Source organism: Pararge aegeria, chromosome 6 (genome assembly GCF_905163445.1).
Source record: "Pararge aegeria chromosome 6, ilParAegt1.1, whole genome shotgun sequence".
In the NCBI taxonomy this organism is placed as follows: domain Eukaryota; kingdom Metazoa; phylum Arthropoda; class Insecta; order Lepidoptera; family Nymphalidae; genus Pararge; species Pararge aegeria.
This window is the reverse complement of record NC_053185.1, coordinates 10000001-10017283: the sequence shown is the minus strand read 5'-3', so window position 1 is coordinate 10017283 and position 17283 is coordinate 10000001. Positions and strand designations below refer to the sequence as shown.

General features: G+C 36.1%; 1 protein-coding gene across 1 annotated transcript; it reads left to right on the top strand.

Moving 5' to 3' along the window:
* The first annotated feature begins 121 nt into the window (after positions 1 to 121).
* On the top strand, positions 122 to 16105 carry LOC120624810 (vigilin). Its single transcript, XM_039891563.1, has 17 exons — positions 122 to 202; positions 278 to 344; positions 2107 to 2371; positions 4485 to 4700; positions 5224 to 5430; positions 6280 to 6495; positions 6744 to 6927; positions 7005 to 7135; positions 7210 to 7393; positions 7605 to 8561; positions 8991 to 9277; positions 9920 to 10165; positions 11207 to 11344; positions 11466 to 11560; positions 13703 to 13916; positions 14453 to 14665; positions 15527 to 16105. Exons 3-17 carry the CDS (start codon positions 2153 to 2155, stop codon positions 15788 to 15790), a joined length of 3771 nt encoding a protein of 1256 aa, XP_039747497.1. The 5' UTR covers positions 122 to 202; positions 278 to 344; positions 2107 to 2152; the 3' UTR covers positions 15791 to 16105.
* The last annotated feature ends 1178 nt before the right edge of the window (positions 16106 to 17283 follow it).

Below are 17283 nucleotides of genomic sequence, written 5' to 3'. Positions count from 1 at the left end.
ATTCAGACTGATACAAACGAAAAATAAGTTTTAAAACGTGATTAAATTCTCTTTGAGCTTGAGCTACGTTGAAGGTGTCGTATTCTGTGGTTCGACTACTATAAAGTCTATAAAACTTTTTTTCGTTTTATCCTTCAGCCTTTATCTGTGTCAGCTTTTCATATCTTTAATCTGTGGTTCTCCTTGCTCGCGGCAGCATTGGGTACGTTAGTGGCTGTAAAAGTAATTTTTGTTTTTTTCGTTCTTTTAGTATTAACATTTTGTCTTATTTTATTAGGAGAAAGAAAATTCGATCCTGGCGTCTCAAGGATAATTTTTCTGGTTGATTAGCTACAGTACATAAGGTACGTAATGATATATTTTGTATAGACAAGTTCCACGTCAAATGTGTTGGAAGAAGGTGACACGTATTAACACAGTCCGGAATGCCGATTATTATAAGTTATCTTTTTATGCTTAGCCATGCAAAAGAAATTGTAAACTTCACTTAGCCATGTAGATAGAATGGTAAAATTTACATTATACAAAGTATCGTAATAGTAATTTAAAACAAATACACACATAAGTACATCGGTAAGTACTTACTTGTACTATAATTACTTGTATTGGAAATTCCTAAAAGTAAGAGTGTAGGTACAAAATCTATGACAGGGTTACATTGCAACATAATGTCAAAGTATTTCAAGAAATTTAAAAAATATATATTTACTTCTAATAATGTTCAAAGAATCTTGAACTTGGACTACTATTCCAAAAGAATGTTTTTAAGTAATTTTCCAGTGATTTAGAGTGTATAAGAATTTAATGACTACTTCTCATTTTTAAAATGTGATACTAGTATTAGTAAAAATTTTATTAAATGCTTTTGGACCTTATTCAAAAAAATGTCATTTGCCAATATGTCTATTAATGATGAAACCATATGGAAGTCAATTCTTAGTGAGGTTATTATAATTTAATATACCTGTGACATATTTTCTTAGAATCTGACTAAATTATAAATCTACAACATGATAAACATCCAAAACTAACAGAGAACAAGGGAATGCCAGTTAATCAATTGCAATAGATTAGACAAAATTGGTAGTCAAACTGACTGATGATGTCAGGAGGAGCTTAGTTGATTACCATCTTTTCTATTTGTTGGAACACTGGAGAATAATTAAATATAATTTGTAGCTAAGACTTTACCTTACCATGCCCTAAGCCCAATGTTCAAGCTTAGTTACTTAGTAATCAGGTTGGTGGTCATAGGACCACATTTCCAAAAGATCTTGCAGATCCCATTAATCCTACCCTGTCCTTTTAAATCCCTTAAATTTAAATTTTATACTAGCCTATATTATTATTTACTACAGGAATAATCATAATTTTTAAATTTTTTATTTGTGACTCAGTCATGTTTGTCCAATCATATCATGGACTATATATGACTTACAGATGCAAAAATATTGTATTTGATTTAAAAACATTCCTCGTTCATTACTAGTACTCATTATTTAAAAAAAAGTATTATTGTATTGTAATTGAACTGGCATACAACTTAAATATTCATAAAGTTAATATTATATTGAAGGTGTCTATCATTAGTAAATTACAGTGAAGGTATCTTAATTTGAGATTGGTGAGACCTGAACCAAAAAATAGAGCAAAGATTTAAGTGAAAATTATCAGCTGTTTTTTCGCAAGTTCCATTAAAATTTACATAAAAACTTACTTATAAACAAAATTGGTATTATTTTAAGAACTAATTTTATTTGTTTCCTTCTGAGGCACAGACATGTAAATGTTACAGACATTATAGTAATACATGTTTAAAAATCTTTATGCAATTTAAAGTCTGGAAGGATAGAGTAGTATCATGAAATATCAATAACTAATATCATCAAATACCAGGCCTGATAGCAATGCAGTTGATAACAATTTATTTTAACTGATTTGTTCTTAAAAAAGACTTATTGAATTCCTTTTAATGTAATCTTTTTTATAATATCACTTACTTTTATAAATTATTTTTAGTGTACAGCCTGTGTAAATAATGGCAACAATTGTTTAAACATTACACGGAAACATGTTTTATTCATTATGTGTAATTATTTTATTTAGTACTGTAACGACTTGGCGCGGACAAGGACTGCTGGAGACGACGAAAATGATGCATCAGCAATCCATGATGGTTGGAGATATGATTCCTGTACACTCTGAAATACCCGTGCATTCCGAGGAAATGAACAATGTTGGATACGACAACAGTAATTCTTATGCCTATGACGACCTGTTCCCGGCTCTGCCGCACTCGCAGGCACCGGTGCAACGCAGCATTCAGCAAGTCACCAACAAGTTGCGCGTTGGCTCGTCGCTTCATACCCAGGTGAGCGATAGTAATAATACAGCTATACATCTCGGTATTTATTAACAGTTACGCAAGCGATACCGATAAAGTATCGCCACGTGCCTTCGTCGACACGTTTGAATTACTTTGTTGCTTCATGTATAAATTCCAATTATTATTATACTAATTAAATGGTCGGTCGTTTAGAACGATAAAATTATTTACGTATTAGATAGTCGCGTTGTGTTCGAGAATTTTGCAGAGAAATTCTTAAATCCTGCCAATCGCATGCCTTGTGGAGCAAATATAGCCGTCTGTTACAGTCAACATCAGAAACATGACGTGATGATAATCGTTAAAGGCACACCAATCCACATTGAAGCTGGGTTAGGTCTATGCTCTAAATCATTCTTCTATAAAAGAGAAGGTCTGAGGAACATTGGTATAGCAATAGGTTAATGAGGATTGTCTTCTAAAATATGTCTGTTTATTATGAAAATTAAGTTTAATTTGCTATACTCCGCGAAAAGCAGGAGAATCTGTGTGGTGTAATTTATAATTTCTTCATTCCTTATACTCCACACCAAACCTACGCACGTTTCGCTCCGAAACCGGAGCATCCTCAGGAGATTTTGACTTTACAATGAATAGTTCATGACTTATGGATATCCGCTAAGTAACGCCTGCTTCAATACTATATATGTCTGTTTGTGTGAAGTTATAAGAATAACTTTTGAGACACGGAGTTGAAAAATTTGGGATTTTGTTATATTATCATTGGTTATTTTTATTTATGTTAATGTCCCACTGAAACTAAATTCTTCATCAAGGTGTCCATTGCGTAGTTGAAATAAATGTGTAACTATAGGTTTACCTCGACTTCATACGCGCAGAACTTCTGATAATAGATCTACAAATCTACTCCTAGTTCCAGATTTTGGCGCGTTCAAACAAAAAATATTAAGGATAAAATAATAAAAAAATATTGGATAACTAACTAAAGATTTTTTACATTGAATTAATTGGTTCTGGTTCAAATCCTGCTGGTTTATAAATTTTTAACTCATATTTCATGCAAACAAACTGTTAAATAGGCTTTATGATAGAACACATAGATAGTCACGTTAGATATAGATCAGAAATTATAATTTACCAAATTGTACCTGACGGAGATCAAACCGGGACCTACGCTTGCCGTGCCACGGAGGTCGCCAAGCTAGAAATCTTCAGTCTTGTTGATAACAGAAATTAAATTTTGATTTAATTAGTTGGGTCGCTAATTGACCTAAAGTCATCCTAAGATTTTTCTAGTGCTGTTAGTGAGGTAAAAGATTGGTCATTTTAAATTTTGTAAAAATAATTATATGAATTAAAATTATTATTTTAACCTCATGATGGTTTTTATAAGATTAAAATTACTGTAGTAGGTATTGTCAATGATTACTATTTACCTCACACGATGTATCGATAATATTAAAGCTTCCCCACATTAAAAAATTTTAAAAATATTTAATGTACCCCATACAGTTTGTAGATGTTAACTCATTATGCTTTACAGAGTCAACAGAAAAAAAACTACATTTATGCCATTTAAGTAGGTCGAAAGTCGAAACCAAATCATTTATTGAAAAAAAACAACACTCATTTTCGGGTGCAATATAATTTATGAGCTACTAAAGCGATAACCTAGAGCTACTCTCGGTTATCAACGCTTTTGGCAGATTTTAAATTGAGAGATAAGCAATTAAGGTGCTTAAAGAAATTATGACAAATGATTTGATAAAATATTTAATATTTTATGACTACTAGGCACAACGAAAGTCTTATCATTACCTGCTAGCAGGTATTTTGTTGGTCTTTTGGTAAGCATGTACGAGTACGACTACCGACTGATCACGAAATTCAGCGCTTGATTCTCGAGTAGATGTATTTTATAATTGTTGAATCTCATAATAATGTGCCTTACATGTTCTGATAGGCAATCGTACATGCGATACTAATCGTAACAGCTGGCCAGCCCGCATTGGAGCAACGTTGTATGTCTATTCTTTAAATTTCTCTCCTAAGAGAGAGTAGACCTGGGCCCAGAAGTGGGACGATATTAGGTAAAGAATGATAATGTCTCTTTACTACTGTAAAATGCGTATTTTAGGTTTTCCATGTGCCATATGAAGAGAGAAAACTGGACAATGCCAACACTTTCGGTGAAGGCGAATCTTTGAGAACTTGCCAGTCCATTACGAAGGATACTGGGGCCCATATAGAGATCTCTACCAGCAAGGATGGAAGTTTGACTTTCCTTATTACGGGAAAGCATAGCGCTGTCCTTGATGCACGAAGACTTATTCTGACCCATTTCCAGCAACAGGTGAGAGTTTTTTGAAGTTAATGTTAATGTTGTCAATAGTTTTTGAAGTAAAACTTTATTTGTATACCACAAAAAGCCAAACATGGGCAGGAAACGAAGAAACTAAAAAAGTAGAATATAAAAGGCAGCTATGTAGCTTAGTAGCGATTTCATCCGGGCAAGCTTATATTTAGGAAAACAGAATGAAAACCGAACGGTGGGGTGGGTGTATTATTATTACAAATGTACTTGCGAATAATAACACATTAATAGGTACTTATCACATATATATTCGTATGTGTATTCTCAAAGTTAATTTGTTGTGGTTACAAATTAGTTTAAACTTACTGGAAAAATGGATTTAAAAACTTAAGTACATAAGAAACTAAAGGCATCAATAATTAAGTGAAAAGCTGTGTCTGCAAGCTTTCTGAACCAAAAATTATCCTGATTTAAAATATTCTTCATTAATAAAATAGATCTATTATATCTGTATCTCATTTTTTTACTCAATACATTAATTTTCTTATTATTTTATTTTTAGGCCAGCAAACAGATTTCGATCCCTAAAGAGCATCATCGCTGGATTTTGGGCAAGCAAGGGCAAAAGCTGAAAGATCTGGAGAAGGTTACTGCAACTAAAATAAGCGTACCTGGCATTGCTGATAACAATGAGACTGTTACGATTACTGGAACTAAAGAAGGAATTGAGAAGGCCGAACATGAAATACGAGTTTGCTCTGAGGAACAGGTATGATCATTTAAATACTACCTAATACCAAGGGCTTAACCTGTGTGGTTACTTTGTTTGCCTCTATCGAATTTTTTGAACGCTGCATAACGCGAAACGTTTAAAGCTAGTGCTTTACTCTAGACTTGTCAAAGTAAAGCATTTTTCAGAAGTTTTTTGTGATTCGATTAGTACAGACTCCCCCGCTATGAAAGCTACTCAAGTTGGAAAAGTGCTAGGTATACCTATAATAGCATTTTATTAAATGTCAAATAAAGGTTTATATCGATTTTTCAGAATTACTAAGCACCACCATGATGTTTCAATAATGATAATCGTAAGGATTTTCACACGCAATATTTATTTATATCCCATGGACACGTTCTACATCCTCGGTTATAGTACTGTAATGCCCACTCGGCTTAAATTTTCACAATTACCAAATTAATAAAAAATTATAATAGTATTTGCTTCAAATCAAGCGTAAATAGGCATCGAGGCAAGTGCGTCACCATCTTAGTCTGCATCATAATTTACGTTCAGGTGTGATTGCAGTTAAGAGCTAGTCTTAACAATTTGGATGTATCCATATCCTATAAATGTGGCTAGATATTATTACGATCGATACTTACGATACTAAATGTTAGACGTAATAAGACAAAAAACATCCAATCCACATTAAGGTAGTGTTGAGACATTTAAGGCCTTAAAAATTAATGTGGCATAACGTCGCAGTGCAGTGTTTTTCACGCACTTACATACTTAAGGTGCTGTCAATTGGAATTACGTCCATTTGTTGAAATGATTTCACGGAACCAAAAATAAGTAGCAGTTATATCTCGGAAGTATTTTAACCTGTTATTATTTCAGTCGCGAAAGGCACTCGAGCGTATCACTGTGCCGAAGATCTACCATCCCTTCATCCAAGGCCCATTCGGCGAGCGCGCGGCGGCTCTCACCGCTGAGACCGGCGCCCGTATTCACATCCCGCCCGCGTCCACCCAGAGCGACGAGATTGTTGTCGCTGGAGAGAAAACCGGCGTGCTGGCTGCTAAAGCCCAAATCGAGCAGATTTATGAAGAAATGGTGAGTGTCCCTATCGCTCTAGTATATCTGTTTCTTAATATTTTAATGTTGGTTTTCACAGTACAGGCCACAATGTGTGAAGATCAATGCCAAAGCAAAAAAGGCTGACTTATCTAGTATACATGCAATAAATTTTTTTGAAATTTACTATATATACTGGGTTCTAAAATGTTGTACATTCTAAAAGTTTGGATAAGAAAGGAACACTATATGAAATCAGTAAAAATAAATTCGTCTTTTTCTACCAGGCCAAGAAATGTTCAACTGTCCGAGTCGAAGTCCCTAAATCTCAACACAAATACGTGATAGGCGCCCGCGGTACTACGATTCAAGAAATACTTAAAGAAACCGGCGTGTCTGTGGAGATGCCGCCCCCAGATTCACCAACTGGCACTATTACTCTTCATGGCCCTCACAATAAAATAGGATTGGGTAAGCAAATATTATATCGGTAATAGTGAGTTTCGGCATTCATAATAAGTTATATCTTGATTTTAAATAATTTACAGCTCTATCTAAGGTGTGTGAGAAAGCTAACTCTGTGAAAACTGCAACTGTGGACGCTCCAACATGGATACACAAGTATATTATTGGTAAAAATGGCTCTAATATTAAGAAGATTACCCAGGACCTCTCCAAGGTAAGGACTATAAAACGGCAAATAATATTGAATATGGATTTAACAATAAAAAATAATTTAATTTTGCTTTCTAGGTACATGTTGACATTACACATTCCGAAGATAAAGTTAAAATTGACGGACCTCCAGAAGAAGTGGAACGAGCACAAGTTGAATTGGACAACTTTGTTAAAAATTTACTTGCTACACTTACATATGTAGAACTTTCCGTGGATCCTAAGTTCTTTAAGCACATTATTGGCAAAAGTGGATCAAACAGTAAGAAGTTTTACTAATATATTATAACATATTATCAATATTTAAGTAACTAAGTGAGTTAGCCATAGAAGTTGTATTTCGATTTTACATAGATAAATACTTATAATAAATTAAATTCTTATTTATTAATATATCTCTTTATAAAAGACTTTATTTACATTAATTAATTTATTAATAGTATTCTTAACAATAAAAATCCTTTTTTTTCTAGTCAACAGACTGAAGGATGAGACTGGTGTAGTTATAAATATAATCGAAAATGAAGGCAATAACGTTATTAGAATTGAAGGAAGCCACAGTGGTGTAGCTGATGCTGAAAGAGAATTAAGAGAGATGGTGATGAAACTCGAAAATGAGAGAACTAAAGAAGTGTTTGTCGATCATAGATACATTAAGTCATTAATAGGAGTGAGGGGTGATAAGATAAAAGAAATCCGTGAAAAGTTCGAGCGTGTACTCATCACATTGCCAGATCAGGGTCAGAAAAGAAGTCCGATTAAACTTCGTGGACCTCAGGAGGACATCGAAAAATGCGAAAAATATCTTCACAAGCTTATGAAAGAAATCGCTGAATCATCTTATGTGCAGGAGGTACCTATTTTTAAACAATTCCATAAATTCATTATTGGCAAGGGTGGCGTAAATCTGAGAAAGATTCGTGACGAGACGCAGACCGTGATAGACTTACCGGCGGAAGGAGACGACAGTGACGTCATCACTGTAAGAGGCAAACGCGAGAACGTCGAGGAAGCTGTAAAGAAAATCCAGCAAATACATAACGAGAAAGCTAACATTGTAACAGAGGAGGTGACGATTGCGCCCAAGTACTACAATTCGCTTATTGGAGCTGGTGGTAAGTTGATCCACTCCATCATGGAAGAATGTGGAGGTGTGCTGATCAAGTTCCCGTCTGCTGACAGCGACAGCGACAAGGTTGTGATCAAGGGGCCCGTAGAGGACGTAGAGAAAGCGAGGCAACAGTTGCTCGCACACGCCAGCGAGCGAGAACTCACCTCGCACACGGCGCACGTTCGCGCCAAGCCCGAACACCACAAGTTCCTGATCGGCAAGAATGGTGCTAATATCAAGAAGATCCGCGAACAGACCGGAGCTCGGATCATATTCCCCACAGAAAAAGACGAAGATAAGGAAGCCATTTTCATAATTGGTATGTAAATTTAGTCTATTTATATTTGTAATATAGATCTATTTGTGGTGTGAACTCAACAAAATGCTATAGATATTCAAAAAAATAGCCTAATACTTTTATTTGTAGTTGAGGATTGTGGCAATTAAAAAAGTCCAAATTTAACTTGCTAATTAAGCAACGTTTAAGAAATTAAGGGAGAAATGTGCGCGCAATTTAAAATGTTAATCTAAACCAAAGCATAAACTCTAGCTCTATAAAGCGCAAGTAAGTCCTCACATGGAGTAATGCTTACATCTTTGGGCTGGGGAAAATTCCTTAAGAACCGGCAATGCATTGGTGGCTCCTCTAGTGCTGCAGAAGTTCGTGGGCAATTAACGTCAGGTGACCTTCTCGAATGCCCAAAATTACTAAAAAAATATTTCTTCTTATTTGCTAATTTGCTTTCAGGTCGGTCGGAGCAAGTGGAGGCGGCCCGCAAGCAGCTGGAGGTAGCGGTGGCGGAAATCAGCAACGTGTCTGAAGGCGAGATGTCGGTGGAGCCGCGCCACCACCGGTACTTCGTGGCCCGCCGCGGCGAGGTGTTGCGCCGTATCGCCGATGACTGTGGCGGTGTGCAAATCTCTTTCCCGCGGCAGGGTGTCACCAGCGATCGAGTCGTGCTGAAGGGGCCTAAGGACTGCATCGAGGCGGCCAAGACGCGCATCAACGAAATTATCGAAGACCTAGAAGCTAAGGTATGCCACGTACCTGTGTGTAACCTAGTTATGTACCGATCCGAAAGCCTGAAGTCGTCAGTTGACATGCCATGGCTGACCAAGTGTGTTACGGAATTCATGCCCGTTTTCAGGCGAGTAATGCGTGATCAAAGATGATTCCTAGGTATACATGTACCTTTCACCGATAGATTTTTTCACTAGGCAACTCATATAACATAACTTTTCTATGATTCTTACCACCAAGACTGAATCCACTGTTTAGAAACTTTTTTATTAAGGTTTTGATTTTGATTAGTGGTGACGAAAGCAAACGTGTCCGAAATAAAAAATGTCGGCCCTTAAACTCTTGTTACTAAGATACCAGCGACACAGGAGTTATCTCCAGTTATATACCTATGGGATCTTTATCTAATGTATCGTCTAGAAACTTATTGGAGTAACATTTGTCGACATGAAGTCCTATTATTGACGTTTAACGGACGCCAAACTGGAGCGGTGGTGACATCTTGTTGGTGGAGGTGTTTAGGAGGTAGCTCAGGTTGTCGGAATATCGAGCGATCCATCCAATGCCGAGCATATCAGCGTTAGACAGCGTTATTATTTAATCATAACCCCAATACCCTCAATATATTTGTTTCTGATCCTGTAGTCCTCATTTAGGTAACGATCGAGTGCATCATTCCACAAAGGCACCATCGCACGGTAATGGGAGCTCGCGGTGCGAAGGTCAAGGATATCACGGCCGAGTGTGATGTACAAATTAAATTCCCGGAGCGGGATCTGACTGAGGGAGCAGATATTCCCGTGAAAACTGAAGAAAATGCTGAACCAGGACTGAACGACATCATAAGAATAACTGGCCGCCCTGAAAACTGTGAAGCTGCTAAAAAGGCATTACTTGAACAAGTAAGTTAAGTTAAGATTTTATTTTTTTTATCAAAAGTTGTAAAATCTATAAAGTCATATAACGTTCTTTATAGATTTAACTTAACTTTTGGTTAGCTAGATAGAGCTTTTTTCCTCATGATTTTTTTTATTACCGAAGGGTAATTAAAGGACTGATGTAACTTTTTCTTATATACGGAATAATTTTTAGTTTTTAAGCTAACGCCGTGTTTGGGATGATAAGATTTAATAGTCGCTTTCGGCTTTGGGCTTACCATTTTAACAACTGTCGCACTCTATAACGGTGTCAATACATCGTTTGTTTGGCCATGGGTCGGGTGTCACGAAGCGAACGCGACTTTCGCTTTTGATAATATTGATAATAGAACTTTGACTTGATTTTTGATACTTTTTCCATTTTCTTTTGTCAATTGGGACTGTTCCCAAAGGTTAAACGATAATTGATTCTGATAATTATGCATATAAGCGACGTTAGCCTAGTGGTAAGAGCTTCGGGCTCCCTTTCAGGGTGACCTAGTTTGATCCGCGGCACGCACCTCTACTTTTCGGAGTGATTATTTTAATTTAAAATATTTGATTTTAAATTTTTATTTATAGAATTTATATTGCTTTAACGGCAAAAGGAAACATCGTGAGGAAACTGGATGCTTGCGAGTTTTTCATAACGTTTTCAAAGATGTTTGAAGTCTACTAATCCTTACCTAAGCCAGCATGGTGGATTAGGGCCTAAACCCTCCTTATTCTGATGATTATGGTGATCATGATTGTGATGATAATATAAGAAACTTGTATGCACGTTTTTAAAATCATATTTTAGTAATTAAACATCCTTGCATGTAGATATTCATATGTAGTCATTCATAAAAATAAGTTTAGACAAGCAGATTGACAAAAGGTCTAGTGAGGTCAGTCAGGAGAATTCTTCGTTCGGCCACAAATTTTCTGGCACTCCAAACAAAGGGATGACCGTTCTCAACAACCTCACGTCGCTAAACCAATTATATTTATTAGATAGTTCATTGTTTATATGTGTTTCAATAGGTGCCAATAACGATAGATGTTGAAGTTCCGAATGATTTGCACCGATTGCTTGCCGGTTTAAAAAGAAGGGAGTTGATGCAGTCCTACGACGTTCACATCTTGATGCCGCCGAATGAGGAAAACAGTGATATTGTGAAGGTAAGACAAAAAGCACAGATAATCCAGCACTCTTATTTATGGAAGTAACAGTATTCTGATTATTTTCCTTATAATAAAATTATGATTTTATGTTTTTAAACTGTTTTTTCATTATATTTAGGTAACTGGTACACCAACAAATGTTGAAAAAGCAAAAGAAGCAATTGCTGATAAAATTGTTGAAATGGAGAAAGACAAAGAAGACAGAGTTCTCAGGTACATAAAAATGATTTAAGATTAAAGTTCGGCTATTTAAATAATGTGGTCATATACATAGACTCAGTGGCGTTCCTAGGGTTTTGAATTTGAGAAAGCCCAGTTACCTAAAGGACCAATTTAACTCGTCATGATCTCTAAGTCACCATTCTTGTTGTGCTAAATGACAAACAATATCAACAAATTTTTGAAAAACACTACGGTTAGGGTCAGCACGCGAATTATGATAAAGAAGTTTCTATGCAATGTTTTCCAAAATTAAAAAGTAATCATAGTAATCCCAAGTGTTTCTTTGAGTTCTGCTCTCTTTAATTCTTATGATGCTTGGTCATTTATGTCGTAACCAGCCGCGTTCCAACCATTATTTTCGTTTGAAAAAAAAAATGCAAAACATGAACCTGTTGTTCGCCAATTATTTTTTGATTTCGCCACAGAAATAAATTGCACACAAATTGAGCTCATATTCAACTCGCAATCTGGCATTTGATCTCCAAACTAAATTATTAAATAATCTAGTGTGTCTCTGCTAAATACATTGAAATTTCTATGAGAGAGAGCAGTAAAATAAAAGCCCCATATAAGCAAATGAGTGTGAGCGAGACAAAGCGGGGTCTTCGATCGCGTACTAAGACACGCGAAGAGCGCGATAGTGATAGTTCGGCGCGGCGCCGCGCCGTTCGGCTGGTTGCTACCACGGAGACTACCTGCCAGAGTAACGTAGTGCTTGCAGACTGCAGTAAAGTAGACAAAGAGTGTATACATTATTTAGCAAAAGTTAGAGCATTGTATTTATATCCTCATTGCTATCAAGTTTTAATTATTTTGTTAATTTCATTTCGGAATAGTCGAAAAAATCTAAAAGAGATATTTATTGTAACGCAAGCCCGGCTTTTCGGCTTGTATGGATGGTAGTACCGCCACTGCATAGACTTCAGTTAGGCGTTTGATAGAGTTCCGCAGGACATTCTCGTCTGTAAACTACAGGCATAGTGTTTTAGTGGGCCTCTCTTAGAATATTTTAATGATTGTTAGTTTTTTTTAGTTGTTAATTGTTATCAATCGAACTTATTTAAAATTAAGTGTGGTGTGACGAAGGTGTGAACCTTGGACCAAATTTCTTTAATATTGCAATGTAGCTCTAGCTGCTAAACATTTTCCTCAGTGTTTATGTATGCTGATAATTGTAGGTTATGCAGTAATATTAAATGTTACTAACAAAAATACTATTTCTATTTATTAAAATTAAGATCGTTGGGCTTTGACTACAATATAAACAAGCACATATTGGAAGAATCAGAGACATTTAGAGGTAGCAAATGATCAAATGTGGACATTTATTCCTCAAAGTGTAACAAAGCTTCTAGAATGCCATGATTCATAAGCGAAATGTGAATGGTAAAAAAAAATATATGAAACCTACAAAGCTTCTATTGATCAGTGGTTAGAAAGGTTAAGTCTAGAAAAAAAAAATATTTGGCTTTTAGTATTGGAAATTCTGACAGAAAATTTTTTTTGTTGGTTGTTGGTTAAAAGGTTGTTATACTTTAGAATACACTCATTAAAAAAACGCATGGAACTTCTAGACCTGTTTACTGTTTTCAATTATTGTCCAAATTGGATTCATGGTTACTGTTAATTATTATTCACTTGAACCTCATAACTCCACATTGTTCTTCTTTGTGTAGAACTTTTCTAGGTTCCAATATACCTCTATTAAGATCTACTATTACTCTTTTTTGAAGTTTAGAGAAAAGATATTTTTCTTGGACATCTTTTTGCCGTTCCCTCGTAAAGCAGATGGTACGACTTAAGTGTTGTCTTTTTTAGTTTATATTAGATATCATAATATAATTCTTTTTCTTTTTTGCGTTGTTATTTCAAGTGTGAATACTCAGTTTATATGATACAAACCGAGAAACGTTAGTAATGCATTCTTTCAGCGGACGGATTATAATTTGTTTTGTTTCTTTTTTTATGGATATCACATTAACACATTTGGTAAATTAGTTTTTGAGGCTAGCATTTTTTTAAACTTTTGGTCAGGTTTTTGGTAGGTATTCATCAGGTGATGAATACCAACCAAAAATTTAATAAATCTTAATACTCTTTGATTAATTTTTCCTTTGATTATTTTTGTGCCAGATCATTTGAGTTGAAATTCAAAGTGGACCCAGAGTACCATCCTCTTGTTATTGGTAAAGGAGGTTTAGTAATTAAGAAGATTCGCACTGACTATGGAGTACAAATCAACCTGCCAAAGCGCGGTAATATCGATGACGATATCATCACCATACAAGGTTATGAAGACAAGGCATTGCAAGCCAAAGAAGCCATCATGGCTATTGTTCACCAACTCGTAAGTAAAATCATTTATGTTCATAAAAAAACAACTGTTAAACCTGACTATTGAGAACTAGTCTATGCAACTATAAACCTAGTGTAAAGTCTAATTATCAACATGGCCAGTTGGAAAAGAACATTGCTTATGATTTAATACATACAATATTTTCATGAATACCGTCATTCATGAAAGTTAACTCTTACAGGATCTCCTTTTAAATTTTTGTAAATATTCTGTTCTATTAATGTAATGGTTTAACCAGAGTGCAAAGTGTGAGATTTTCTACCTGCGTTTACTTATTCGATCGCGTAAAAGTTAACTACGACTCATATGGTATCGAAACAGCGCCATCTAGTTACAATACTGGAAAAGCGTACTGTTACTAGATATCGCTCTTTCGTTACCATGAAAAATAGTAGTTAACTTTCCCGCGGTCTAATAAGTAAACAGTTTTAGCCGGTTAAATGCATATTATAAAATTGTGAAATTCGTAAATGTATTCAGATGAGAAATTGTATAAACAGTTTGTTTTCAATAAGATGTTTTCACAGGACAACCAATATCGAGAGGAAGTGGACATCGACCCCCGTGTCCACAGGAGGCTGATAGGTCACGGTGGCAAGAATATCAAACGCATAATGGATGATTACAAAGTAGACATCCGCTTCCCCAAGCAGGGAGATGACAGTATCGTCATCATCAGCGGTGACGAGGACAACGTGCTGGACGCTAAGGATCATCTCTTGAATTTAGCAGAGGAATATGTAAGCTTATTTTCCAGTTCCATATCTTATCAACTTGAATGGGTTGGCACATATACCTTGAAAAATCTATATCTAATATATTAATTTTAAACTTAGGGGTAGGCCTCTATGGACGATTTCGACTGCAGTGGACAATATTCAGAGTGATTTACCAACAACGCGGGATATATTATATTGCACAAGTGTGCGCGCAAACACAGGTGCACTATATACCTCTCAAATTCGGATGGGACGGCAGATCCGACACGATCGGAAACAGATCGGACCGATAGCTAACGTGCTTTCGAAGGCGACGGGGTTGAATCACCGCCAATTACAAAACTCCAGGCTTGTAATTCAGAATTTGTTGATAGAGAAACCCATTCATTGGCCCAACCTAGGGACCGAACCCGGGACCTCGTGGTCCTGTTGAATATGATAACCACTACACCAACGAAGATAACATAGATAACAAGCAAACAGGCCCAATAATATTAGTAAGGATGTGCCCTCGTTAATTCAAAAAAAATCGAAATTCATTTATTTCAAGTAGTAGTTATATAAGCACTTTTGAAACGTCAAGTCTGTCTGTGTGCAGTGACTCTACCGTGAGTTCGGAAGGCAGATTCTACCGAGAAGAAGCCGGCTAGAAACTCAGCAGTTGCTCTTTTCCAACATAGACAATTTACATTTTGCATTTTAACATTCATTTTTCTATCTTGTGAGGGATGAAAGCGGAGCCGGATGCTTCCAAGCAACCTTGTCACTAAGAAATTCATCAATTGTATAATAACCTCGCTGTAATAAATGTGTTTTAATACATTCTTTAAACATATGCATTGGTATAAAAGTGTATACTCATGAAATTATGTTATGTCATAGATTCAAGATGTCGCGGATCGGTACCAGCGACCTGCGGCTCCGTCCCTCGCCGACTTCGGGGAAGTGCTGAGTGGGGATAACGCGAGTGGCGGCGCGCCCTCTACCGGTTTTGTGGTGAAGGGCGGGCCGTGGGAGCAGCGTGCACCCGACACCGCGTCCACCGACGAGTTCCCGACAATGCCGGGGGCGACCCGCGCCCCGCAGCCCGCGCCCGCGCCCATCCCTCCGCCCGCGTCCTCTACCGTGTGGGGCCCGCGCCGCTAGTCCAACCACACCCCCACTGCCCTCCTCATCACAATAAACCCAGTAACTGTGAGCGAAGCACTATGTATTCCATTCTGCAATTCTAACGCTTAACGCCTCTAAATCTTTAACGGCGGCTCAGCGTTATAATTGTAGAATTGGAGTTTTTGCAAATGAATATTTTTCACTAGTAGTCGGAGGGCGTCCAAAGCAACCAAAATGAAGGCTATACAACTGTTTTGCGTTTGCGGTTAACATTGCACACACGTTTAAGTATCGTCACTTAGCTAACTAAAAAAATACTGCGCAAATCAAATTAGCGTAGAGATTTGGAGATACAATAAACACTTCTTAAAATTTAATACCAGAATCGCAAAAATCTGTCTAATCTTAAACGAATTATAAGTTAAATTTGCTATTATTCGCGAAAATAAAAAATAATAACTTATCGCGTATTATAGCAATTTACGCTTAATGTTCATTGTTTATATATAACATTCCGCAAAGTAACGCTTACTTTACGGAAATTCATGTTATACAATATACGCCGCTTCTATCCAATATATTGGATATACGATAACTTTGGTACTTTCACTGACGCGGTACTGTTAGCTAAGCATCGATATTCAGAACGAAAAGTTGCCGCGTTACATTGTACTCGGCAATTATCCATATTATTAGGACGCAATTAGACGGTTCATCTAGAGCTGATAATATAAATTGAAAAACGGTGTATTTAACTCTGGCTGCGCGACCTATATTACTACCGCATGTTACAAAATAATTTTGGTTATTAACAGCAGCTGTTTTATATTATTTGTTACTGTAGTACTTCAGTAGTATTATATATTTTTTTATTGTTTTAAGTCTGTGGTTTTCGGAGGGCTTGTGATTATAATATGCAATAAACTTATGTAAGTTTACATAATATATAATAAACTGAAATTGTTACATAAAATTGATTCACTCGTTCGGTTAGAATCGATGCGGCCGTTCTCACGTTTTCGTGGAGCTAGTTACGCATTAATTTACTATAATGTTAATTGTAGTAGTTAACAGTTTATGGATTTGTTTGTCCATTCGAAAGTTACATAAAATATTAATCGTTATTAATTGTAATTACTTTTAATATAAACTTTAGTGCCGAATTACGCCATACGATATAATATTATTACATATAACAAACTATCTATTCTTTTTTACTTTTTAGTAAAAGCAAATTGTCTAATGTGCGTAGAGTAATACTTTTGATACATTTATGCATAATTAATATAATGATTCTGAATTTAATATACACATATAATTTATCAAAACGTTTTGAAGGTTATGATTAAAGTTTGGACCTGTGCGTGTCCTTGGTGACGTGAAGGAATTGAAGAATCCATTTCCCATTGATGTGATTGGTCTATTATATTCCTTTACCGCTTGTTCCATTCCAAGGAGAACGCATCTTTAAGTGTTGGATTAGCAGATTTTTTTTCTCTTAAGTCAAATTCCAATGCTTTTGTCTGGTC